This window comes from Sorghum bicolor, chromosome 2 (assembly GCF_000003195.3).
Source record: "Sorghum bicolor cultivar BTx623 chromosome 2, Sorghum_bicolor_NCBIv3, whole genome shotgun sequence".
Taxonomy (NCBI): domain Eukaryota; kingdom Viridiplantae; phylum Streptophyta; class Magnoliopsida; order Poales; family Poaceae; genus Sorghum; species Sorghum bicolor.
Window position 1 is genome coordinate 59,183,593 of NC_012871.2, and position 24,247 is coordinate 59,207,839.

The 24,247-nt window shown below is 47.9% G+C and overlaps 4 protein-coding genes and 1 long non-coding RNA gene across 10 annotated transcripts; 2 read left to right on the forward strand and 3 right to left on the reverse strand.

Moving 5' to 3' along the window:
* On the reverse strand, positions 1,632-2,621 carry LOC8070626 (myristoylated alanine-rich C-kinase substrate). Its single transcript, XM_002462336.2, has one exon. It carries the CDS (start codon positions 2,619-2,621, stop codon positions 1,632-1,634), a length of 990 nt encoding a protein of 329 aa, XP_002462381.1.
* Positions 2,840-8,029, forward strand: LOC8060250 (dicer-like protein 4). Of its 6 annotated transcripts, none has more exons than XM_002460168.2 (6): positions 2,840-3,214; positions 3,341-3,506; positions 5,360-5,453; positions 5,594-5,783; positions 6,729-6,831; positions 7,547-8,029. In XM_002460168.2, exons 3-6 carry the CDS (start codon positions 5,382-5,384, stop codon positions 7,698-7,700), a joined length of 519 nt encoding a protein of 172 aa, XP_002460213.1. In that variant the 5' UTR covers positions 2,840-3,214; positions 3,341-3,506; positions 5,360-5,381; the 3' UTR covers positions 7,701-8,029. The 6 variants fall into 6 exon arrangements, with proteins under 6 accessions (XP_002460213.1, XP_021310257.1, XP_021310253.1 ...); XM_021454578.1 differs by having other exon boundaries at positions 3,007-3,214; positions 5,360-5,459; XM_021454581.1 differs by having other exon boundaries at positions 3,019-3,214; positions 3,396-3,506.
* On the forward strand, positions 12,548-14,390 carry LOC8054736. Its single transcript, XM_021453204.1, has one exon. It carries the CDS (start codon positions 12,770-12,772, stop codon positions 14,108-14,110), a length of 1,341 nt encoding a protein of 446 aa, XP_021308879.1. The 5' UTR covers positions 12,548-12,769; the 3' UTR covers positions 14,111-14,390.
* On the reverse strand, positions 17,459-22,413 carry LOC8066932 (Golgi SNAP receptor complex member 1-1). The gene is made up of 5 exons (XM_002462337.2): positions 22,103-22,413; positions 21,148-21,375; positions 20,852-21,016; positions 17,788-17,901; positions 17,459-17,697 (listed from the first exon to the last, which is right to left on the reverse strand). Exons 1-5 carry the CDS (start codon positions 22,136-22,138, stop codon positions 17,584-17,586), a joined length of 657 nt encoding a protein of 218 aa, XP_002462382.1. The 5' UTR covers positions 22,139-22,413; the 3' UTR covers positions 17,459-17,583.
* Positions 19,661-20,845, reverse strand: LOC110432545. The gene is made up of 2 exons (XR_002449977.1): positions 20,171-20,845; positions 19,661-19,964 (listed from the first exon to the last, which is right to left on the reverse strand). It is a non-coding gene; the product is annotated as an uncharacterized LOC110432545 (long non-coding RNA).

The following is a 24,247-nucleotide window of genomic DNA, read 5'->3' on the forward strand; positions in this document are numbered from 1 at the left end:
GGATGTAGATGTGATGTTAGTTTTTGGTACTGTTAGATTTTTTTTTGATGCCTTTATTGATATTGGAAATATAAATACAACCCTACAGGTCCAAAAGGACCACGCAAAACAAACACATAACAAAATGGATCCTCCAGATCCACCGAGGCGGCTTCATCTGCAGGATGGCCAACAAACATAGATAAACACCGCAAAAATCGGTACTCTTAATCATAGGCAGAGTTACCCATTAGGCACAATAGGGCACCTGCCCTACCTATCGGCGAAGTAGCACCATTAGTACCCCCCCTCTGTCTCTCTCCCATCTAGCCAAGTGACCAGTGATGGAGCGGTGGCGTTCGCCGTCTGCGTCGATGAGAGCGCCAGCCAAACACAAGGAAAATCGAGTAGGAAAGAAAAAATAGGCCCAATAAACCCAGCTACCCCAAGTGGAAGTGGCTCTAAACCCCAATCCTACTCGCGACTCCTCCCGTTCGCAGTCTATTCACGTCCGCACTTGGTGCCTCCGTGGTCCGCCACATGTCAGCGCACTCGGATTCGGAGGTCGGAGCTCCGCTCGGCGCCCCAGCCCCCAAGCCCACATCGCAACGCTCACTGCAGCCGCTCCCGCCGACTGGCTTCTAGCTCCGCGGCACCCGCTTGACGCTCCAGCGCCTGCAGGCTGCTCTGAATCTCTGATGGGGAGGTGGCGCTGGGCATGGGTGTGGGTGTGGCCAGAGAGAAGCCGAAGGAGAGCGAGAGGGAGGAGCAAGCCGAGGCCAAGGTCTTCAAATTTACAGGTTTCTTAGCTCTTGGAATGTTAGATTTTGATCTTTAATTTGGACACCTTTTCTTGCCCAGCGGGTTTTGGTTGAATTAATGTAATCTCCAAATAAGAGGTAGCATCATCAATTCATGTTTAAATTTGTCATAAATTGGCTATTGATGTGTGTCCTTGTGATGTTATTAAAAAGTTTTATTTGTGATGCGCCTCATTTAATTTTTTGTTTGAGCTCTGCCAGTGCTCCTAGTGAATTTGAAGATAAGTTACAACCAGATAAAGAGATTCGTGCTATTATAAAACCATGTAGCACAAAATCTTACTGTATACTTCACATATTTATGTTTCTTTAATCTGAATTAAAGCTACAAATATCTTTGTATGATGCAAATATTCTAGTACAAATCTAAAAACAACAATCACACAGATCGAACAATCCAGTAGACGTCGCGGTATGAATTCGATGGATAAAAGAATGGTTAGTGAAGAGACACAAAACAACCGGGCGTGACATAACAATTTTGAAATGAAATGAAAGAAAAACATAAATGCTTATATTCATGAATTACAAAACAGAACGGTGCAGGAATTTAATGGATTACAATAATGTTGAAGTCCGTTTCAGGAAGATTCTAAATATTTTTCAAACTACAAACTTCAAAGTGCTACAATAACAATCATGCTACGTACAATTTTGATGAAGACAAAACAAAAGAAATGGACCCGTGAATGAGAACTACAAATACAATACAACCTCCAGATCCAGTAGTCTCCTGCTCTAATTGACTCCGCTACCCTGTACGTCGGGGCTGCGAGCCTGCGACTACGACGACGACGACTCTCCCGGCTTTGCTTCCAGCATTCTACGACCTCATGCCGTGGGCGCCGGCGCGCGGTCATTGTCAGGCACAAGGACACGGAACCGAGCAGCCCTACCGCGGGGCTTCAGCAAGCGCACCGGGATGGGGAGCGCGCGGGGATCAGGCGCGACCACGGCGAACGACGCACCCGAGTACGCCTGCTCGGCCTCCTCCTCCTCCTTCGCCAGCGGGAGGGTTTGGTGCGCGGCCGGCGCGGGTTCTGCCTTCATGGCATCGGCACCGAGGTGCTCTGCAGCCTCGGCCTCCTTCTCACGCGTGTCGGGACCATGCTGGTCCGCGGCTGCTGCCGGCTCGGCGGTCTCCGCCTGCGCGCCGCTCTGGCCCGCGCCCGCCTCAGGTTCGTTCTCCTCCGTCGTCGTCTCCGCGCCGCTCTGGTTCGTGGTCACCACGAATCCTTCCTCCTTCGTGTCCGTCACGATGCTGTCCGCTGCCACCGCCGTCTCGGCCGCCTCCTCCTGCGCGCCGCCTTGGTCCACCGCCGCGGCAGCCTCCAGGCTGCTTTGCTTCGCGAATGCCACGGACTCGTCCACCTTCTCCCGCTCGCCGCGGTGCGCTTCGGCCGCCACACCCGCATCTGCATGCTTCCCCGCCAGCGCAGCCTCGGCCTTCACCGGCACGGCCTGCGCGACGCTCGGCCCTGGGGCCGAGGTTGTCGCCGTCAGCGGCGCCGTGGCCTTATCCATCAGGACCTGGCCCCTGCGTAGGATCACGACGTTATCCATAACGCGCTTGTGCGGTGGCGAGCCGGCCCCGGCCCCAGCCGCCGGGGGAGACCGCCGGTGCCTACGTCGCTGCTGCCCGTTCGCCCGTCCACGCACCGACCGCGAATTCATGGCCACATGAGGCGGAGAAGCCGTGGCTGGAGTCTGACTTTGCTGCTGCATTGGCGAACGCGGAGCGAGCGCGGGCGCCGCGCGCACCCCGAAGGAGGCGCGGCCGGCGAGGCAGTCCGTGGAACGGATGCACAACGTTGTTGCCATCGCCGACACGGGGTGCTGGTGCTGGTGCGGAGCTGATCGGCTTGGGTTTCGGGTGACCAACGGAGGGCGCCGGGGACGGACGATTGGCTTCGTCTCCTCGTGTCGTGTGTCACCGGCGCGGCGCTCGAGAGCAGACGAGATTGTTGTGGTGAAGCCGAGGGGGCGTGGGCGCGGCGCGTGGATACATATACGGATATACCCTTGCGTTGCGTGCGCCTAGGCGGGGCGCACAGGAGCCTGCTGGAACTGGAATCGGATGCGAAAAATCTGCGAGTGCGAACCCGAGTCGGGGTCAAAACTGAAAAAAAAAAGTGGCCACGGTCGTGGCGTGGCGACTTGCGGCGGCGGCAAACGACAGGGGTTCCGTCATTCCGTGGCCACCAGTGGGAAACTGCAAAAACGCTGTCCCCTCCTACTCTCCGACTCTCCCCGTCGGTGACTGCCCTTCTGCTCTCCGACTCTCCCAGCCGGCGAGACAGCACCTTCTTCACCCCTCTTCCTGAGCGGCGTCGTCTCCCACTTTCTCCACTCTGCATTCGCTCGAGTGCAGATCCATCAGTCCGAAGTCGGGCCGCCGGTTTGTTCTTCAGCTGGTAAGCGACTGAAACTCGGTTGTACGGATTGTTCTAGGGTTCAATCCAGGATTGGACATATTCTTTACTGTGACTCTGATCTAAAGCAATGAAATCCGAAACCCTTTGTTCTCACTATTTCAATAGGTTGGATGATTTGTGTGCTGCTGGGATCCCACTAATCCGACCTAACCACGCGTAGTTCGATTAGGTGCTTCAGTGCGCGCCGCGCGGTTTTAAAAAGAATCAGGAGGGTCGTCCAGCCTCGGAGATATTCCCCAGTCTGCTGCGTTGGGTGCATCATTTTCTGATGGTAAATTCCGAATTTGTAGTACTCTTTCCGTTCCAAATTATAAATTGCTTTGGCTTTTTTTTGGTACATCCATTTTGCTATAGTCTAGATGGTGAACTAAAAAAGTCAAAGCATCTTATGATTTGCTTGGAAAAAAATAAATAAATTGCTGTTCATAGTTCGATATATACATCTGCATCTTTGTTGTGACTGTCTGACTGAGTATAATTGTTTGGCGAGGACAAGGTTGATGTAACTATTTAAGATGATATATGACGCTGAGCAGACAGCTTGATGGTTTCTAGACTAGGAAACTTGGGGGTTGAATGAACAAAAATCCATTACGGATTACCAGAAATGGCATTTGTTCTATAGCCATACAGAACTAAATGGTTCTCTATCTGCACGTGCATTATTTTGTCGTCACCAATTCTTGCAGTATGTCACTCAGTAGAGCTTACAATGGCCTATTCTTTAAGGATTGTAACGGCCAGCTGCATTAGCGCAACTGTCAATTTGTTAGTTTTTACTTATATAGAAAGTTCTTCTGTCGTCACTGCTGTTACAAGTAATCAGCAGTGCAATTATGTCAATATAATATAATGCCCTCCCCTCCCCACACGCACATTACCGTTTCTAATTTCTTTATCCCATGGCTTATAAGGTTGACAAAAATTTAAGTTGGTTCATCAAATGCCTTTTCTTTTCAGGATTGCCAGAAAATGGCATTTGTTTTATAGTCAGACAGAACTAAATGGTTCTTTACTTGAACATGCAGTATTTTGTTGTCACCCACTCTTGCAGTATGTCGCTCAGTGGAGCTTACAACGTCTTTCTCTTTAAGGATGGTAGCGGCCAGCTGCGTTAGCGCAACCCGCAACTGTCAATTTGTTAGTTTTCATTTATAGAAATATTGTTCTGTCGTCACTACTGTTACAAGTAATCAGCAGTGCAATTATGTCAATAGTAACGCCCTCCCCTCCCCGCACGCACATTACCGTTTCTAATTTCTTTATCCCATGGCTTATAAGGTTGACAAAAATTTAAGTTGGTTCATCAAAGGCCTTTTCTTTTCAGGATTGCCAGAAAATGACATTTGTTTTATAGCCAGACAGAACTAAATGGTTCTTTACCTGAACATGCAGTATTTTGTCGTCACCCACTCTTGCAGTATGTCGCTCAGTAGCTTACAATGTCTTACTCTTTAATTATGGTAACAGCCAGCTGCAACTGTCAATTTGTTAGTTTTCATTTATAGAAATATTGTTCTGTCATCACTACTGTTACAAGTAATCAGCAGTGCAATTATGTCAATACTAACACCCTCCCCTCCCCACACGCACATTACCGTTTCTAATTTTTTTATCCCATGGCTTATAAGGTTGTCAGAAATTTAAGTTGGTTCATGAAAGGCCTTTTCTTTTTGTCAAATCCTCGAAAAACATTCACGTGTTCTGAACAGAAAAAAAAATGTACTGGCCCTGTCGATGAATGGCACACCATATGACGTTAACCATAACTTGTGTTGAATAGGTGGTAACATAGATGTGGTCTGGCAAATTTGCACTCAGTAGTTATTTTATATGTTTTTGGTGACTTTAATGAGCACCATGCATGCCGTCTTTTATACAATAGGCATGACCAGTAGGTAGGATGTTTTCCAGAGGATAGCTCTGAACCCATTTGCTTTGAAACGTACAACTTTTCTAGTCTGTGTTGGTGAGATATCATTACTGAGATAAAGTATGACTCTCTTGCGCCCAATAAACAGTGTTGATAATGAATTATGTCTTTTTGCCACTAAACTTTACTATAGTGGATACTTATGTTGTGACAGAAACATATAGCTAACTAGTAACAATTTAACCTGTCAGGGCTACTCTCCATTTAGCGGTTATGGAGCCTCCCAGGAAGCATAAGTCCAGTGGCGTGCCAGTCAAGGAGGAAGTGGAGTCAGAAGATGGAAATGTAAAAGTTGGCAAAAATCTCTTGCATCCATTTTTCTCATCCTCCTTTCAAATTCATTGCCACTTGCTTGAGTTTACCTTTTCTCTCTGCAGATTAAGTCTGTGTTTGTATTCTGATGGTGTCAGTTGCCCTCTTTGTAGGATTTGGTAGCCAAGCGCAGAAGGACTGAAGTTTCAGGGTCCATTATCCAACTACAACAGCAAATTGAAGTCTTTGGCATGGAGAACAAAGCGCCAGCTGGTCTGAAAGTTGAAGATTCTACTGGCAAGGATCCCATGGATGTGCTCAATAGTTGTGCAGTACAGAACTCTGGTCAAGCGAATGGTCGCAGTAAGGAGCATGTTTCTGATGTATCTTTTCAGTTTGATTACGTACTAAACAAAAATTGAAACAATTAGGCTTTATGCGCCTGTTTGGAATGAGCCCTAGCAAACCAAGCCAACATTTGTCCAAGCCAACAAACATTGCTTCAAGGTCAAACATTGGTGGTGTCAAATACATTTTGGCCAGGGGCCCAGTATGGCATCTCTTGGGCAAGTGAATTGTTAGCCTGAGTTTAGCTTCATCATCTGTGCAGTGCATGGATGATGTGTCAGTAGGAGTATGGTTACAGTAATTCTTCAAAAAAAAAAAAGGAGGATAAACCTCTGCTTTTTAGAAAGCACCTTAGCAGTACATAGACTGGGGATACCAGTTCAACCCATAGAAACAGAAAGAAAAAAAAAAGCTAATTCTTCAATTTTGTGATTATCAGTTTGTAAATGGCAATAGCTTTTAAACCGTGCATCAGTTTTGGGATCTGTCTGTAGACAATTAAATCTACAAAACTAGATCCCACTTGCCTACATTTTTATTAAAAAAACATTTATGACATCTGGACCTCACATTTTACATTATAAGTTTCAAAGGATTTAAACACGGCTTTACTCCAAACACTCATTCTGCTTCATACATACATTTACCCTGCACACAAATTGGCATGGCCTCAAACCAAACATCATAGTTGTGGCATTGCCCACGTTTTTGGCATCTCCAAATTTTGGTTTGGATCGTTGGAGTTGCAAACCGAACAGGTCATATTTGCGTTAATTTCTTCATTTTTGAAAGTTGGCCAGGAGCTCTGGCATGCACTTGAGTATATATATGCATCAGTGGTCTTGCTTCTTCCTTAACTAGATATCTAAAGTGAGGCTTCCATTTTTTTTTCATATAAGCTATTGCTTTACTGAAACAGAGGTTGTATAATTGTTTTACTGAAATTCAGAGGTTATGTAGGTAACGAACCGGCAAGCTTGAGACTGCTGAAAATATGCAAGGTAATTGGCTGGAAAGAACCACAATTTGATTTTGAAGAACAAGGACCTCAACATAACAAAACGTGAGTTTCCTTACTAACTGATGAATATTAAATTAAATGTTCATGGACTTCCAATATTTATAGCGTGTGGTGCATTGTCACCAAAAAGGCATCAACCTAATATCCTATGATGCAGTATTTATTTGTACTTTTGAGAGATGTTATGCCAATTGCCAATGCTGGAATGTGATAACGCCAATGTCATGACTAATAAAAATACGCTAGCTGCATTAACTCACTACACAAGCATAACCCTGAACTGGGAAATCGACTGAAGTTCCATGAGCAGAGGCTTACCTGCAAGTTTCTGTGTTTTATCACAAGAAATAGATTGGCTTGTGAGCACTATGAAGCTCTATCCAATCTAGATGGCTGAAAGAACAAACAAAGGTGAGAATAAAGCTGCATTATTCCTAAGAACAAAACAATGGAGTCCTCGTTAGTATAGTTTGACGAATAAGAATATAATTAGTTAAAAAAAAGGTGGGTCAAATTTTCTGAAATTTCTAGTTACAGCAAACCATTTTGTTCTTTTCTTTTCGAGCCAGTATATGCCTACCTGTAACTCCTACCATCTTAAGGTAGCATCCTTGAAGTGACTGAAATGTGGTTAGAGGCAATCATCATCTGTTATTTCATTGTTTGTGTGATTCTTCGTAGAGTGATTCATAACTGCCCATCATAAGTTGGTTATTATGATTAGAAATGGGAATCGCTGATGTCTTAAACTCTGCAGATTCAAGTGCAAGGTGACTGTTCACTTGGATGGATTGCTCAACACCATTATGGAGTGCTTCAGCAAGCCCAACCCTAGGAAGAAAGCTGCACGAGAGAACGCCGCACAAGGGGCATTATGGTGCCTTCAGTGCTCTGGTTATGTCAGAAAGTGATCTTCAGATGTTCCTGAGTAGTGCCGCTATCAGCCCTTCTGCTGGCCTGACCAACCCTTGTTAATGTTGCTATATGTGTACATCTGGTTTAACCTAGAGTTGCTATGTGTACATTTGGTTTAACCTGGAGTCATGTATTAAACTCGTAGCTTGGTTGTAGACAACTTTGTTTGCGGCATAGGAGCTCGCGGGATCAAACCCTAGGCTCTCCCATTTTACCCTATTTTTTAGTGGCTTACATGTGGCTCTTGTATGAAAATTCCTCCCCTCATTTTATCCTGTTTTTTAGTGGCTTACATGTGGGGCTCTATGAAAATTCGGTGCAAAAACTGAGCGCTGAGCGAGGCTGTTGGGAAATCAAATCTGTTGTTTGGGTGCACTCTAATCCCTCACCCAATTGAGATAGAAAATTACTAGTTATTTTTTCACTTTATCATTTAATCCCAGTACATGTGGATTGACAAACAAGCCCTTTAGAAGCTACCGAGCAAGTGTTTAACAGTGTTTTTTTTTACAATAAATCAACTTACAAATCAACTTACAGTAGCTTTAGCCATGACTTTTCGCAAACAAACGGTCTCAATAGCAGCTGGCGAATGGTCTCAATAGCAGCTGCTGTCTTCGAGCGGGCCACCGTAATACCCCAGATTCCAACCTAAGCTCTGTTGGGAACTCAATAGCACTTTCAATCATCTTATATAAGAATGCCAAGTGCTGTAATTTCCTATCCAATGTATAAAATGGTTCAACCGCTCAAGACCTGTGTGTGGCTTTGCCCATCGACAAAAGCACTGTAGAAAATAGAGACCAGCGCCTTGTTTAGTTCCAAATTTTTTTTATTCGGAGGTACTGTAGCATTTTATTTTTATTTGATAATTATTGTCTAATTATAGAATATCTAGGCTCAAAAGATTTATCTTATGATTTACAGGCAAACTGTGCAATTAGCTTTTGTTTTAGTTTATATTTAATGCTTTATATATATATATATATCGCAAGATTCAATGTAACGGAGAATTTTAAAAAAAAATTGGTTTAGGGTGAACTAAACAAGGCCCGGATATTGACATGACATGTAGTCGTTTATTCACAAAATACAGCCGCCTGATCAGATCCGACACATTGTATACGTGAAGAAAGTAATGATGAATGGTGACTAGATGGTAACAGTATAGACACTAATCTCCAACGAAGCTGTTCTGTCAATGTCATACACTTCATTTTCTGGCTTAAATGTCATACACTTGGACTCGGTGATACAGCTCTGACCCACCTTTGGGAATAGTCGAATAGACGACACACAAACACTTCTCGAGCACGAAGGCATGGCAGTACCAACAGCATTAGAATCTGGAGATATTCTGGACCTCAAGAGTCAAGACACAAGAAAGTGTTCTGTTTGCTTGTATGAGAATAAATATCTGGCAACTATCTGCAAGAGCAGAGACTGCAGCTAGCACCAGCCCAGAGATATTCATGTGAATGTTTGCAGCATCAGCAAAACCGTAAAGTGAGTGATCGGCGAAGACAAATTTGCAACCCGCCATCCTAGCATTGTACTAGCATGCATCAACGCTTTGATGGCAAAATGTTGGGGATAAAAGAAAAACTGATGCCTGTGCACGACATAAGTGCATATAATAATGGTCCTTAATTCGATGGGAAATGTCAAGAAGAGGCAAGGTATTCTGCATCAGGAGAAATGGCTTCGTACTTGTTCTGACTTGTCCCCGAGCGATAGATCCAGTCAAACTCAAACGCTCCGCACACGTCTCAAACAGGATCCGCATCCGGGCGGATTCGGTCGTGATACGCCATACCCATGCGTGCAATGGATCTTCAGATTTTTTTTTTCTTTTTTGAGCGAAACGATCTTCGGAATTCGGATCAACAGCAGCCCAAACATCTCTCCCGTTTCATCAGTCCATGTCACGCTGACTGTCATTGATCAGTTCCCGGCTGGGGCCTGGACCCCCCCCGACCAAATCACGCGGCAAATGCGCATGGCGCGCGCACGCTGGCTGCCGGCTGAGGCGCCACCGTCTGGGGCCAGGCCAGGCACCGGCGAGCGCCCAGCCCCAGCCCCCCGGCGTTTACGCCCCTGCCGGCTGGTCGCGCACCGCACCGGCACCCGACCGACTCGCGCCACACCACTTGATTCGGATCCGGCGGAGGCCCTGGACTGGAGCGCCCTCGGTTGTTCGCCGTTCGCGCCGGGGTCGCTGTCCGCGGTCATGGGGGATGTGCTCGGCGGTGGCATGGCATGGCACCAGGCACCGTCACCGTGTTCCTCCTGTCGCGGCACAGTGTCGGGCGGATCGGTCGCGCGGCCGCACAGGCTGGCGCGCTGTACTTGTCGACCACTTGTGTTGCTGTCCGTCCGTGCTGGGCGCGCCGAGTTGAGTGCCGGTGCCTCCTGCATCGCCATGGCACATTCACTCCAGCAGTTTCAGATGGATAAACAGTGGCACGGCGAGCTCGACTCCGTGTAATAGTCGTCGGCTCGTTTATTAATTACGCAGGTTTGACGAAAACGAGCGACGAACGACGGAGGGACTGGCAGCGTGGGCGCGCGTACCGGTACGGCCGACTTGCAGTTCTGGAACGGCGACCGTACCGTGAGTTCGTGACACGGTCCAAGTCACCGCCCGGGGTGGCAATCCAGTGCCGATCCATCCACCAATCATCCACAAGACGGCTTCAGCTGCACCCTGCAGCATCCGGAGCCCATGGCAATCCAGGGATCGGATTCCTTCAAACCACGGACGACGGCACGCGCTCGACGGGTAATAAACTACCAGCATCGCTCGATGTCGATGGCGATGGTCGGTCATGGTCGTCGCCCACCCCCACCCCCACCCCTCCTCCAGGTTCCAGGCTCCAGCTACGGACACGGCCCACCGCCCCGCACCGGGCAAACGAACCGCGGAACACTCGCGCGGCACGCGCCGGCTCAGCGTTGCGCTCCGTCCGTCGCTCGTCCGCGCCGCGCGTGCAAGAAAAAAAAGGAAAAACCCGCTGCCGCCGTGCCGCGCCGCGCACGGCCATTCCGTGGTGGTGGTGGTGGGTCGATCGCCGGCGGGCGGGGCGGGTTGGACCGCTCCTTTGCCTCGGCGCTGAAGCTGAAGCCTTTCCTGTCGTCCTCTGACCCTCAGCCAGTCAGCCGGCCGGTCATACCTTGCCTGCGTCGTCTCGTCTCGTCTGTCCTTTTTTTCGGTCCGCCGGTCGACCGTCGACGGCACCGAACAAGAATCAGCGCTGAATTTAGCGTGGTCTTTGCCTCACGTGCTCTGCGGCTACTTCCATTCCCCGTGGGAGTGGAAGTGGAGATGGAGCACGGGCGGGGCGGGCGCGGCTCGACGGTTCGTTCGGTGCACCTGCGCCTGCGCGTGCTCATTTTTCTCGTCCCCGGCCGGCTGGCGGCCCGGTGTCTCGTCGTCTCTTTTTTTTTCCCAGACTTTTTGTGGTAGTACTCGTACGTACTCCCCTGTTTCTTGGTTCCATGCATCATGTCGTGTGTATTGTCGCGACCGGCACCGGCATGCATGCAATCTGTATGCACGGGGAGTATCATACCTATCTAGCACGAACAAATCGAGGCTCCGGCTGATCGACCCCACTTTTTTACGATGTCGCGCATGATTACGTCTCGCACTCTCGCCTCATGATTAAGCCTTGGCGAGCAAAAAAAAAGGAGCGGAGTGCCCTTTGGAATAGGCAACCAACGCCCAAAGCGGAGTGCAGGGAGTTGGTGTTCGAAGTTCTCGGCTTTCAGAGACGACGTTCGTGTCAGAGTAGTGAAGTTGACCAAACGTGAAGTCATCGGATGCAAGTCCTACTTATTTTGGATTATTAGATCGACCTAAAAACCTACTCAATTGGACTAGAATGACATTTCACGTAAATTAAACAATTAGAATGACATTGGTTAGCTAATAAAAAAAACAACTCACCTGCATCCTTATCCAACAACAGGGGCACTCGTGTCACAAAGCCTTCGCAGATCAAGGTGTCCTGTTCTTTAATCGGGGAGAAATGCAAGTGAAATTGTGGAGAAATGACACCGGAGGGTACAACACACGTCGCACACTCTTTTTTTTTTGTTGGGAACTTCTAACAAGTTTACATATGCTGCAAGTGCAATGTTTATTTGACAGCTAAGTTCGTATGCAGTTTATTTCTCTGGTTTTTGACTTGTCATGCTATTATCCTATAGATATTACTATATTTTTTTCGTCATAATATTTTATCACATCCGGAAAGTGACCTCCGTTATACGATATATACGATGATAATGTCTACGGATAAGCTATATGCTGAGCAACCTGCATTTGAAATTTTCAGATTGAGCTCTTATAACATGCTAAGACGATCTAGACTCGACACAACAAGTGATCGAATAATTTGCACTCCAAACTACCAACCCGAATAAACAACACTTACCGTTGCCATCAACGGTTTGAGAAAACCAGTTCGTTCACACACACACACACACACCCCTCGTTATTTACTAATTAATTGCAGGAATCCAGCACGAACCAACCAGGCTTCGCGTCCGTGAACAATGCGTCTGACACCACGCACGCACGCGCGCCAGTAATATGTGAACACGGCTTTATTCGCGCGCCCTTGTCAAAACAAAAATCAAAATTAACAACAACGAACGGAGGAAACTCGACACGATAACCAGCGTCGGAAGAAACCCCCATACACTCCCCAGTCTCCCACCGCAGCACCGCACCAAGGCGTCGCGCTCGCACCCCAGCTGGGGCTGGGTCCAGTCCAACGAACGCGCCGAGCCACAGCGACACCCCGCGCCCCGCCCCACCTCGTCAGAGTTATATGTACCCAGCCCCCCGCAGGCCAGCACCCGGTCCTGCTGTGCTGCCTGGTCCAAGTCCAACCTCTGCGCCAGGGGCGAGGGGCGAACCAACCCGTACCGGGGAAAAAGTCCCCAAAAATAAAGAAAACCCCCCAAAACGCCTGCGTTTTCAGCGCAAAATCTCTGTGGTTTCCGTTGCCATTCTTCACCCCCTCTCCATCCCAAGTCCGCAGAAGCAGAACGCGCGATGCCCGACGCGATACCGGCCTGCTTCCGCGCCGCCGCGGCGCCCGGCGGCCGGGCGTCGGCCTCGTCGGGGTCCGGCTCCGGGGCGGGGACCAGCCTGGCCACCTCCGTCTACGACACGCGCCTCGGCCTGGCGGCGCTGTCCTGGTCGCGCGCCGCGCTGGGGCTCAGCCTCCGCGCCGTGCTCCGCGTCTCCTCCGCGGCGCCGTCTCCCTCGGCGGCGTCCGACTACGGCGACGGAGACGGAGACGGCGAGGTCGTCGAGTACGAGGGCGAGTGCGACGGCGACGGCGACGAGGAGACGGTGGTGGCCGTGCGCGTGCGGCCGTGGCTGCTGTGGCGGCGGCGCGGGTCCAAGCGGTTCCGCGTGCGGGGCGGCCGCCGCGTGGTGGACGTGGCCTGGGACCTCTCCCGCGCGCGCTTCCCGCCCTCGGGGGGATCCCCGGAGCCTTCCTCGGGGTACTTCGTCGCCGTCGTGGTGGACGGCGAGATGGCGGTCGTCGCGGGGGACATGGCGGAGGAGGCATACAGGAAGACCAAGGCGCGGCGCCCGCCTGGCCCGCCACCCGCCCTCGTCTCGCGCCGCGAGCACGTGTCCATGCGCGACGGCGGCCGTGGGCACAGGACCTGCGTCGTCGTGCGCGGCAAGGAGCGGGAGATCTCGGTGGATCTCGTCTCGCGCGCCGCCGCCCAGGGGCAGCAGGGGCGGGAGAAGGACCGGGAGCGGGACAGGGCCGAGGTCGGCATGTCCGTCTCCGTCGACGGCGATCGCGTGCTCCACGTCCGCCGCCTGCGCTGGAAGTTCCGCGGCACCGAGAAGGTGGACCTCGGCGGCGGCGACCGCGTCCTCGTGTCCTGGGACCTTCATAACTGGCTCTTCCCCGCGCGCGACGCCTCGCCACCCGACGCCGCCGTCGCCGCTGCGGCACTCACCGCGGCCGTGGCTCCACCAGCGCACGCCGTCTTCGTCTTCCGCTTCGAGCTCGCCGGCTGCGACGACGGCGAGGAGCGTGACCCAGCCGACGACGCCAAGGAGAAGGAGCTGCTCGACAAGGCCGGGGGAGTCGGAGTCGGAGGCGGAGGCGGCTGGGCAGGCTACGTTGGTAGGTGGGGAAGAGGTGGGGACTGGAGCGAGAGCAGCAGCAATGGCGAGAAGCGGAGGAGGAAGAGGGGGCAGGCCAGCAGGCTGGCCAAGGCGAGCTCCTCCTCGTCGGCGTCAGTGGCGTCGTCCTCCGCGTCGTGGGCGAGTGGCTCCACTGTCATGGACTGGGGCAGCCCCGAGGAGGCCGAGCTGCAGAGCGGCGACGGCTTCTCCCTCCTCGTCTACGCCTGGAAGAACTAGTGTGTGTGATGGACTAGCGGCGGCGGCGGCGGCGGCGGCGGAAGCGGCTTGCGGCCGGCATTGTTTCGATTGATGATTGGTTGGCAATTCAGGGAGGATTTCTCTTCCCATCCCATTGTTGTAAGTTGCAATTGTTCAGCGAGCAATGTTCTTGTGCAGTTTTGAGCGCTCCACTGACCAAGCCATTTTTTACCCATCCTTGTTCCTTCCATCGACAACAATCTGGTCTGAGAAATGAACATGAACATCCATACAATTCAGAGTCCATTATCAAATCAAACTTACTGTAGGTGGCCAATCGCTAAATTCTACAGTAGGAATCTTTGGTCTGCTCCCTTAATTAGATATATACACATTGTGGACTTGGAATTTGGAGTTAAACAAAGTGATAGGCTTTAGTGGTTGAGTGACTAGATCTCTCGATTTTTAGAAGAAGAAGAAGAAGAAGAAGAAGAAACAGCTGCTGCGCTTTGTTTTCCATGTCTCCCGTGACACTAGCTGAAAAGAAAGATTGGATTGCTCGGCTATTATTGGTAACTGGCGAGCTTAATTCCCAATCATGGGCTGATAGGTGACAAAAGCCGGGTTGTTTGGATGGCGACGTTCACATGCTGGTGCAGCGGTGCCCCGCTGGGATTGTGGTTGTCAGTTGTTCTCTGGCTTAAGTGAGTGGCTCAGGCTGGTGGTTAAGGCCTGCTTAAACAATGACAATCCGGTGGGGGCTCGGCTTGCCATTATGCCATGAGTGCTGCTGCAGCTAAAACAATGTGTTATCGATGCTGCGAGTCTTTGGTAGGCTGTCACGGGGCATAAGCAGGTCGCCGGCTGATGGTATTTTGAAATGCGCTCCATCGTAGTGGAGGTTGGGGGGGTCCTAGTGTCAATTTAAATTGAGGGAATTGCACTGACGGCTCCCCATTTCCATTGTGCGGAAATGTCATGCTTTTGATTTTTGTTATGAAGACCCAAGGACAATGAGTCGACGTCGAGCAGTGTTTCATTCCACTCAAGAGTTGGTTTCAAAGACTTTGAAGAGGGTTTTGATGATTTTTTTTTTGAAACATTGATGAATTTGTTCTTCTTCCATAGCAAGAGGTTCATGAATCATTATATTGAGGCATTTATTTGCCTACTACATATGTGGTTCCTCTGTTCAGAAAGACAGGTTCATGCTTAACTAGCAGTATCCCAGATACAGCTTAAAAAGACTTGTACGTTCGTACTGATTAGGCAAGGAAGAAGCTTTAGTGTGTGTGTGTGTGCGCGCGTGCTGAAGAAGCTTTAGTTGAACCCAGCTGGACGACGCAGGAGCCCTGGCCCCTGGGCGCCTTGGCCTTGCAAAGATAAGGAAATGCTGTGGACCGGTTCATGCAATGCAAAGCACTCTACTGAAATCTGATCAGCTCTCTCTCACTCGTTTGACCGTAGCCGAGAAGATTATTATGCCGTCCTGTGCTGTGACGACCGAGCGCGCCTTGTTTACGGCATCGACTCCCTCCGCGGCTGTCACGCCTCACGGCATCTCTCTCGTCCGATCCTCAGCTCTCACTCAAGCACGCAATAGTTGACCCGGAGCTGTATTCTTCGTAGCAGCCGTGGTTCATGTGGCTGTCGCCGAAGCAACTGCCCTCTCCAAATCCAGCCCCCCTTTTTCCCTTTGCTCGCATACGGTTCTGGCCTTGTTGTGGTTCTGTGTGGAAGTGAAACCAAAATGTTGTTCGCAGTTGTATGTAGCTGGAGGCAACGCTAGCTTTGCGTGTCCACCGGGCACGTTTTTGTAGCTGTATCTTATGAAGCAACAGGGCAGCCGATCCGCCGTTGCAGGTTGGGAGGGACAGCTGAACGGATTCGGAACTATTGGATCAACTTGGTCGATTGTTACTTAAACAATCAGCAGTCTGTATCTATATTATGACCAGAACAATATATATAGCAGAGGTGGCGTCATCACATGGTTATTAAGCCCAGAGACGAGACGACGACGACGACGACGCTGGCTGGCGCCGCAATCTGCGGTCCGGCACGGCAAGCGTCCATCAGGTCATCAAATGGTTCCCGTGGGCGCTCGCTGGAACGAACGGTGGAACTGGAAACCCGTGTGCCCTTTTGCGTCACCAAAGCGCACGGCCGGCCGGATGGGATGGCACCGGGGACACCAGCATGTGGACGGGGCCCCGTGGTGCCGGCCGGGCCGGGCCGTCGACGAGGCTTTGTTTTGCTAGACGGCTTCGTCCTCTTGCGAGCGAGCGAGCGAGCGACTCCACGTTCGCGGCGTCTCCTAGCTCGGAGCTGAGATCTCTCAGCAAGCAATCATCGTGCGCGGGAAAGGGAAAACCATCGTGCGCGTTCCTGCAAGTTCTCGTTGCAGCAAACAGCGATGCATCATGGCCTTTGTTGGCCTGGGGATCTATCTGGCAGTGTAGGCTGTTTGGTTGATGGGAGCCAGGCACAAACCACTTCAGGGCTGGTTCGAACATGAGGTGTTTGCTTCAAGATCCAATCTGAAATGAAAAAATAGTTTGTTCATTGTAGGACCCTTTCCATCTTCATATGATGCGCATTTCATGTCATAGATGTTGTTACTCTTTTCTATAAAGTTATCTAAATTTTAAAAAGTTTGACTGGCACGGATTGTAGAAATTGATTCTTTCGTGGACAAAGAGAGTACTATATATCAAGATGCATAGCAAAACCAACATATATAGAAAAGTCAAAACGTCTAATTTGGAATGGAGGGAGTAATACTTTCTTAGAACACCATACTTCAACTTGAGGTTGAGGACCACACAAGTTATCCTTAAGCTAGAATTGCACTTTTTGATTGCATTTAAATGCTAGAATTACATCTTTCGGCAACTAACTATTACTACTCCTTTCTGAAAATCTTTTCTTAGTCAAACTACTAACTTTGATCAAGTTTATGAAGGAGTAAACGAGTATAGCAATACCTATGACACTTAAAAGGTATATAGGTATATATTATAAAAAATATATTCAGCAAATCTAATAATACTTATATTTAGTATCGTGATATTGATACCTTTTTACAAACTTAGTCAGCCCCTGAAGTGTCTAATACGCTTAGAGCCGCATTCTTTTATACCGGAAGGAGACTGGGTAGTTCTAAGGGATCCAAAGATGCCCTAAATCTGCAGTGTCTAGGGGCAGCGGCTCCAGCGCAAAGATCAAAATCCACCTTTAAGCCCAGATCTGGGGAAACATGGGGCTAGCTAAGCGACGCCAGTTGCTCCAAGTTCGTAAGCCACACGTTATGCCGAGCCGAAGTACACGAGGTACAGTTCAGTTCAGAGTTATCGGCTGCACTTGCACAGCTGGAGACACGGTGGGTACAGCACAACCGAATCGTAATAGCATTCAATCAACCAATATTGTACAAACACCAATCAAGATTTATCTGTACCGGTAGTGTGATCCCAAACTTACAACACTGTAATACCTTTGATCTGGTAAACCTACTTCGACAGCCAGTAGATGAAGATGAGAAATGCGCAGACAGATGCAACGAGCGAAAGAATGATAGTGTCCATGGATTTCTTCCTTCTGATGGACGAGAGGACGTGGTTAATCTGTAAGGTTGAGTAAAGTATCCATGAGATATATATATCCTGAGAAGGCATGGAATGGTGTTGATTGGTTATGTCAGATGCGATACATACTGTTGGAAGCCGACTGCTGACGTTGCTTATCTTTGTAGTGATGCCACCGAATGTTGACCGTTGAGTCATGAGAGAACCTAGTGTTGCTTGAGCTTGTGATATCACGTTATCCATCTGGTATCATTAAATATATCACTCTTCAGGCATACAAATGATAGCATTCATCATTCTGAAGTTGTAAAACATGTAGTATCCTAGACAAAAGTAGCACGGCAGAAGGCTTTCCCTGAAACAACCAAATTGATGGCTTTGCTATCTAACAAGTATATAAATAATACGTATAATGGAGATTAGTAAGGGCAATAAATGCAACAGCAACAACAATAAAAGCATTTTGGTAACTAAATTGGAGATTAGTAAGGTCAACAAATGAGAAAACAAATAAAATCTTCCCAATACCAGCAAACAAAGAGTACATCTTAATCGACTATCTAGCCCCCAATACCAGCAAACAAATAGAGTAACACTTAATCAACTATCTAGCCTTTCCACATCAGGCACAAATTTTATAGGTGCTTACTTTTTGCATCTTAACCATGTAATTGTCAGATCCCTTAAAAACTACAGCTTTTGTTCATTGTTGCCTATTGTTATCATGCCCAATTGTTCCTGGGCATATGCAATGCAACATGTAGGGTACCAGCAGTACCCACTGAGTCTATGAAGCAACTGGCACAAAAAATTGAGCAACAATGGTTAGTGCAACAAGAAGCTGTCTGTTGGGCTAATTTGCAAATATTTGGAAGCAAAACTGCAGAAACCCCTAGGCCTCCTAGGGTACCAAATTTATATCAGCGGGCAGAATTCCTAATAGTCCAACTATGAGTGCACCCTGGTATCCATACAACTTGATAAACATCATTAAATACATTAATAGCAACCTCATGAACTACATTACTTTTTTTTGTAGTCATAATAGTTCAACAGTTCATGTGTTAGTGTTACAATGTCACATTTTCTTTTGTAAGCCAAGCATGCAAAAACTTTGGATTTTCCTAGTAGACTGTTCATGTTAGGACACTGAGATCTCATTGGGGCCTAGCTCAGTAGCTCCTACTTCCTCTGGTCACAGATATAAGTCCATTAGTACATCAGCCTTTAGAAATATCTATAAAAATATATTAAGATATTTCATGATGAATCTATTAACACCAAGCTTGTGTTACCAATCTACATAAAATTTAGAGACTACTACTCGGTCCCAAAAAGATGCAATTCTAGGTGCATTCTTTGTTAAAGTATCTAAAGGTTGACCAAATATATAGGTATAAAATATTAGCAATTATGACACCAAAATAGGTATACTATGAAGATATATCTCATAACAAATCTAACAATATTTATTGATACCATAATCATTGATACATTTTTATATATAGTTAGTCAACTCAAATCCTTTAACTTCATACTATGCTGGAATTGCATTCTTTTCTGGTCGGAAGGAGTAATAATCAATAAAATAGTTTTGACTTAGGTCAAACCTAGACTATATTTGTGATTGAAGGGAGGCAGGGGCTGCGTGGTGGCGAGCACACACAGCCAGTGGGTGCTGGACATCAGCATGGCCAGGGGCGGGACGAAGAGCGGAGGCAGCAGCACCATGGGTTCCATTGCTGCGCATGAAGGAGAGGAAGAAGGGAAGATGAAGAGGAGCACAGGGGGAGGGACTGTGGAGAGAAAGGTGCCCAGGGAAAAAATGGACAAAGCACATTGTTCCTCTCCTCTGGGGCTGGAAATGATTATTTTAATAGGTGTGGTGTCTTTTAACAAGTTAACAAATTGCTAGTGTGCCAGCCAGCCAATCGCACTTTTTCCATGTCTTCTAGCCATACGACATCACTTTCCGGGTCCTATAGCAGATATTGCCTTGAAGTACCAACAACACGTAGACATAGTTTGTAACTTCAGATATCCTTAAAATCTTCCATAAAACATCATTTGCTCACTACCAATTGCAGTGAATTTCAGCCATGACGAGAACAGAAAAAATTATAAAATCTGAACCATATTCCACCCCAACTATAGCCTCAAAGGTTAAGCATATTTGACTTCCTGTTGGACGTGTAGTTTTTGATAGAAGACATTAATGGTATGGACCTGGTGGTGTTTGGTTGTCAGCTTCTCAAAAAGAATTGCTCTTTCCAAGTGTTGGCAATAAGAACAGTGAAGGTGACATGCTGAAAATAGGATTTAGGAACCAGTTAGCAGGAGCTCATGTTGATATAGCTTTATAACAAGAAGACTCCTCTTGCTTTAACTCCATCAAAATATGCTTCATAGCCATGTATCATGAGTTAACCTATTCCATGCTTGTTAATTGTTAGTTCGTGGTAAAACTCATTAAGCTCCTATGTCCTGAACTGATGCGCCTGTAGAAACTTACACTGAAGAACGCGATCAAATCAGCTTTTTGAGCCAACAAGTGGGTCCTACTGCAAATCATAAGATGTTGTATTCACCATTTCGTTCCAATTATTCCAGCCTTCCAGGTATGTCCAGAAACAAGGCAAGAGGTCCTAAGTGTTTTCTCTCAACAAGAATACAGAGAAACTTGAAGCTTTCAACTTGTTCTCAATGAAGTACAAAACTATTGCACATGAGGAATGTTTGATTGAAACTAATTACTAGTTAGACAACCAAAAGTGATATTATACAGACATATACTTACTAGGCAAGAACCAAGTGCTGTTTAAATACTACGGTCAGGCTGCAGAATTACTTGGTGCTCACAAACATATTGATATAGCAAACAAGTTCACTCAAAAAGTATGAACCATTTGTCATAGATGTAAAAGGTAATACTGTGATGGTAGCATATGGGTCGATTTTAATCAATTTCCAAGGAGTGGTATGCATGGTTCTTTATTTAACTTCATGTAGTGAGTTCCTCTATTTGACCCTGTGCCATGAAGTCATCTTCCAAAAAGAAAGGGTAATGGAAGTTCTAGTCCAAAAGTTTGGAATTCATATTGATGCTTTTTTACAGGAGTGTCCTTCCATATTGTTCTCTCAAGAAGAAATAGAAGAAACAATTGAAGGATGCCCGAAAGGAGGATATTTGTACCTGTCCAGTACTCCTGCCAATTGCAGCTTGTTCCCTGAGAAGGGCTTGATCAGCTGAGTCTGATGGATCTTCAACATCAAACTTTGCTCTGTCAAAATCTCTCAAGTCAAGGAGAGAAGCATGTTGTTGTTTCGCCCTGAGACTTGATCGAAGCCGATAGAATTCCTATATTGGATGAAACAAATCATGGTGTCAAAATGGGAGTACAGTGATGTCATATGTGGTGCTTTCTTAACAGTACATTCAAAGTAGTTATGATGAATGGAACTTAGTAGTTTATAAGAGGCAACCAGGACCTGAGTAAGGTCTTGCAAAATCTCCATATGACGAGTCAGAGTATGAGAAAGAACTTCTGAACCTCCTGACGATACCCAAGTTTGCATTTGCGAATTTACTTGCTGTAACTGCTTCAGTGATCTTTCTATATCAGACTCGATATCATTCTCTGAACCATCTGATTTCATAGAAACCAATTTACGGTATGCAATCATTTGGTCATCTAACTGAGCTTCCAACCTCCTTGCCTGAAAGGGGAGATAATAAACCATTCAAAACATGGTAAACCTTGCACACCAATAACCAGACAAGACAGGAAAAACAGGAGTAGCCTGCAGCATCATGAAACCATAAAGACATAAAGTTAGCTAACACACTAGAACATTGGCAGTCTTAAACCAGAAAGATTTTAAAATATATGGCGGTAAAGCATAGAAGTGGGAAAAAAACAGGCCACCACAGGCAGATGTATTGAAATCCTCTACAATCATATTACCAGTAAAGTAAACATACAAGGCTTCGTTATGAAGACAGAGCAAGTCAATGAAAGGTTCATTTAGAACTGCAGGAAACGAAATCTAGACAGTATAGCATTCAGTCAGTGCACCATTGCTACAGGTTGGCCCCCTTCACTGGGAGAAATGCTAAATGACGTTACAAGCGAACAACTAGACTAACGGATTGTCGAAACGAAGATACTAGATCCAATTCAACTTTTTCTCGGCACAGCATTCACTCCGGACACGAGTAGCCTACGAATTCAACGACCAACAGAGCAGTCTGCTCCAAAATTCGTTCCTCCTCAGTTCTGCGCGCCTGTATCCCAACTCCATCGCGGATTTGACAGGAGCCAGATCCCAAGTAGAGACTAGGGAGGCACCCACGGGGCTACGCAGCGGCAAGAGCGGGACCGAGAGGATCCATGGAACTGCAGATGGGTAGAAAAGGCGCGTGGGATCCGAGGGCCCCCGTCACCTGCTTGCGAAGGGCGTCCCAGGAAGACGCCTCCATGGCCCCCGCTTCCTCCTCCTCGTCTTCGGCACCGTCCTAGCGGTTCGTCGCGTCGGGAGGACGGAGATCCCGTCGGCCCGCGGCCGCGGCCGCGGCTGCGACGTCTGGTCTAGATCTCGCGCGAGCGCGGGTGAGCGGGCGGGCGGCGAGCGAGAGCGAGCGAATCGGTGGGAGGGAAGAGGACGGGCGGAAGGGGTTGGTTGGTGGTGGCCGATGCGCCCGCCGATGTGTTTGGCGAGGGAGATGTGTCAGGTCGGGTGGCAAGTGGCGTGGTCAACTCACCGACCGACCGTGCTCCTCCGCAGCGGCTGCCGAGCCGGGCGCGGTGCGATGCTGAGCCCGGACCCAGGAATGGGCGAGCCGGGCGCGATGCGATGTAGCCCGGACCCGGGAATGGGCTAGGCCCGGACTGAACCCCTGCCGGATCCTCATTCCCACGGGTCCAGCCTCAGCAGCCTCGAAACGGTCGTATATTCTATATTCTGAGAACGTCTATATTTTAAAAATATAAATATTTTTATTTCCATGTTATAAAATAATACCTAAGTTTCTATTTCTATTCCTGTTTTGGAATTGGAACGAAAATATAGTGGCTGTGGTCCAGCCAACGACGTCAGAAGTCCAATTTCAAAAGATACACTTGTCTGATCACACCTCTCACACGACGAAACAACAGCCTCTATAGTCACAACAACTTTTATAATTGGTTTTAGGTCCCGTCTGACTATTGCGAAGTGGGCTAATACTAGCCTATTTGGGCTTTCTTTCTTGAGCCAACCACTAAATTGGACAGAGGTAGCAGAAAAATAGAAAAAATTGCTATTTAATACGGGAAAAAGTTATGCTGACATCCAAAATCAAAATCTTTCTTATTTGTTCATCCTTAAAAAATCTTAATTAACATTCTCATCATCTCCATTAGACTTCACCGACGGAAGACAACGGCGTCGGGACGACAGTGTCAACGCGGTGGGGAAATAGGAGAGAGCCTAAGATTTTGTTGGAGTGGTTTACACTGGCGTCGTCTTTAGCTAGAGTTTGAGCTACGTTGTGGCAAGTGCTCTAGAGGCGATTCCACAACACCTGAGAGGATTCTCAACGGTCGTAGGTATCGACAGTGGCGGTGGCGGCTCACTGGAGCAGCTGCGATGGCCTAGAGTTGTATCCAAGCTCGCGCAATGTGATGCCCTCATGGATGTCTACGCAAATACCAGAATGACCCTAAGAAACTATGCATAGAGAAGGGAATCAGCTAGGTTCTCTCTGCCTAAACCCTAATTGGATACAGTAGAGACGGGGACGTTGAAGGGTCGAGATGGCGGACTAGAGAGGGGTGAATAGTCCTTTTTAAAACTTATCGCGCCGGCTAACCGAAACAAATGCGGAATTAAAACTATCGGTCTAGCCAAGACTACACCCCCTCTATCTAAGTTCTCTAGCACCTTGAAAAAGATCCTAAACAAGAAAACAAGGTGCTACCTTAGCAAGAGCTCAACTAACCAATTCTAGAGGCAAGGTCACACAAACCTATGCAACTAGTACTTTGCAAACCGGGGAAGCTCCTACACAAACTAGTGAGGCAAAGCGCACAAAGCCTAAGCTCACTAGCAAGCTCAATAACAAGGCAACAAATGCCAAAAAAGAGAGCGCAACTTACTTAACTACACAAACTAAGCAAAGTGACTAACAAGGTTACACAAACCGAATTAGCCACGCAAGAGGAACTACTTCTAGCTACACAAGCAAGAAGGTAACTAGCAAGCTACACAAGCTTAACTAATTACAAAAGCAACTACACAAGTATAAGTATATAAAGAATGTAAATACAAGCTCGTGTATAGCGAATGCAAACCACCGAGAAGAGTAGACAATGTTGACACGGTGATTTTTACCGAGGTTCACTTGGTTGCCACCAAGCTACGTCCTCGTTGTGGCGATACACCCACTTGATGGATCACGAGTTAATTGGCATTCCAAAGCCAAACCCTCAGCAGGTGCCACACATCCACTCTCAAGATGGGGATCCTCCAAGCCACAAGCAATCCACTAGAGTTGCTCTTCGCGATCCCCGCGGGGTGAGCACCGTACCCCTCACAATCTCTTCTCCGG

Bases quoted from the DNA above. Each gene is read 5' to 3' on its own strand.
- LOC8070626 (XM_002462336.2), bottom strand. From the start codon at position 2,621: ATGGCAACAACGTTGTGCATCCGTTCCACGGACTGCCTCGCCGGCCGC.
- LOC8060250 (XM_021454578.1), top strand. From the start codon at position 5,382: ATGGAGCCTCCCAGGAAGCATAAGTCCAGTGGCGTGCCAGTCAAGGAG. The intron at 5,460-5,593 runs GTTGGCAAAAAT...CCCTCTTTGTAG, and splicing joins CAGAAGATGGAAATGTAAAA to GATTTGGTAGCCAAGCGCAG. The intron at 5,784-6,728 runs GTAAGGAGCATG...GAGGTTATGTAG, and splicing joins TGGTCAAGCGAATGGTCGCA to GTAACGAACCGGCAAGCTTG.
- LOC8054736 (XM_021453204.1), top strand. From the start codon at position 12,770: ATGCCCGACGCGATACCGGCCTGCTTCCGCGCCGCCGCGGCGCCCGGC.
- LOC8066932 (XM_002462337.2), bottom strand. From the start codon at position 22,138: ATGGAGGCGTCTTCCTGGGACGCCCTTCGCAAGCAG. The intron at 21,017-21,147 runs GTCCTGGTTGCC...CATCCAATATAG, and splicing joins TTTTGCAAGACCTTACTCAG to GAATTCTATCGGCTTCGATC. The intron at 17,902-20,851 runs GTACAAATATCC...TAATGATACCAG, and splicing joins TTGGCAGGAGTACTGGACAG to ATGGATAACGTGATATCACA.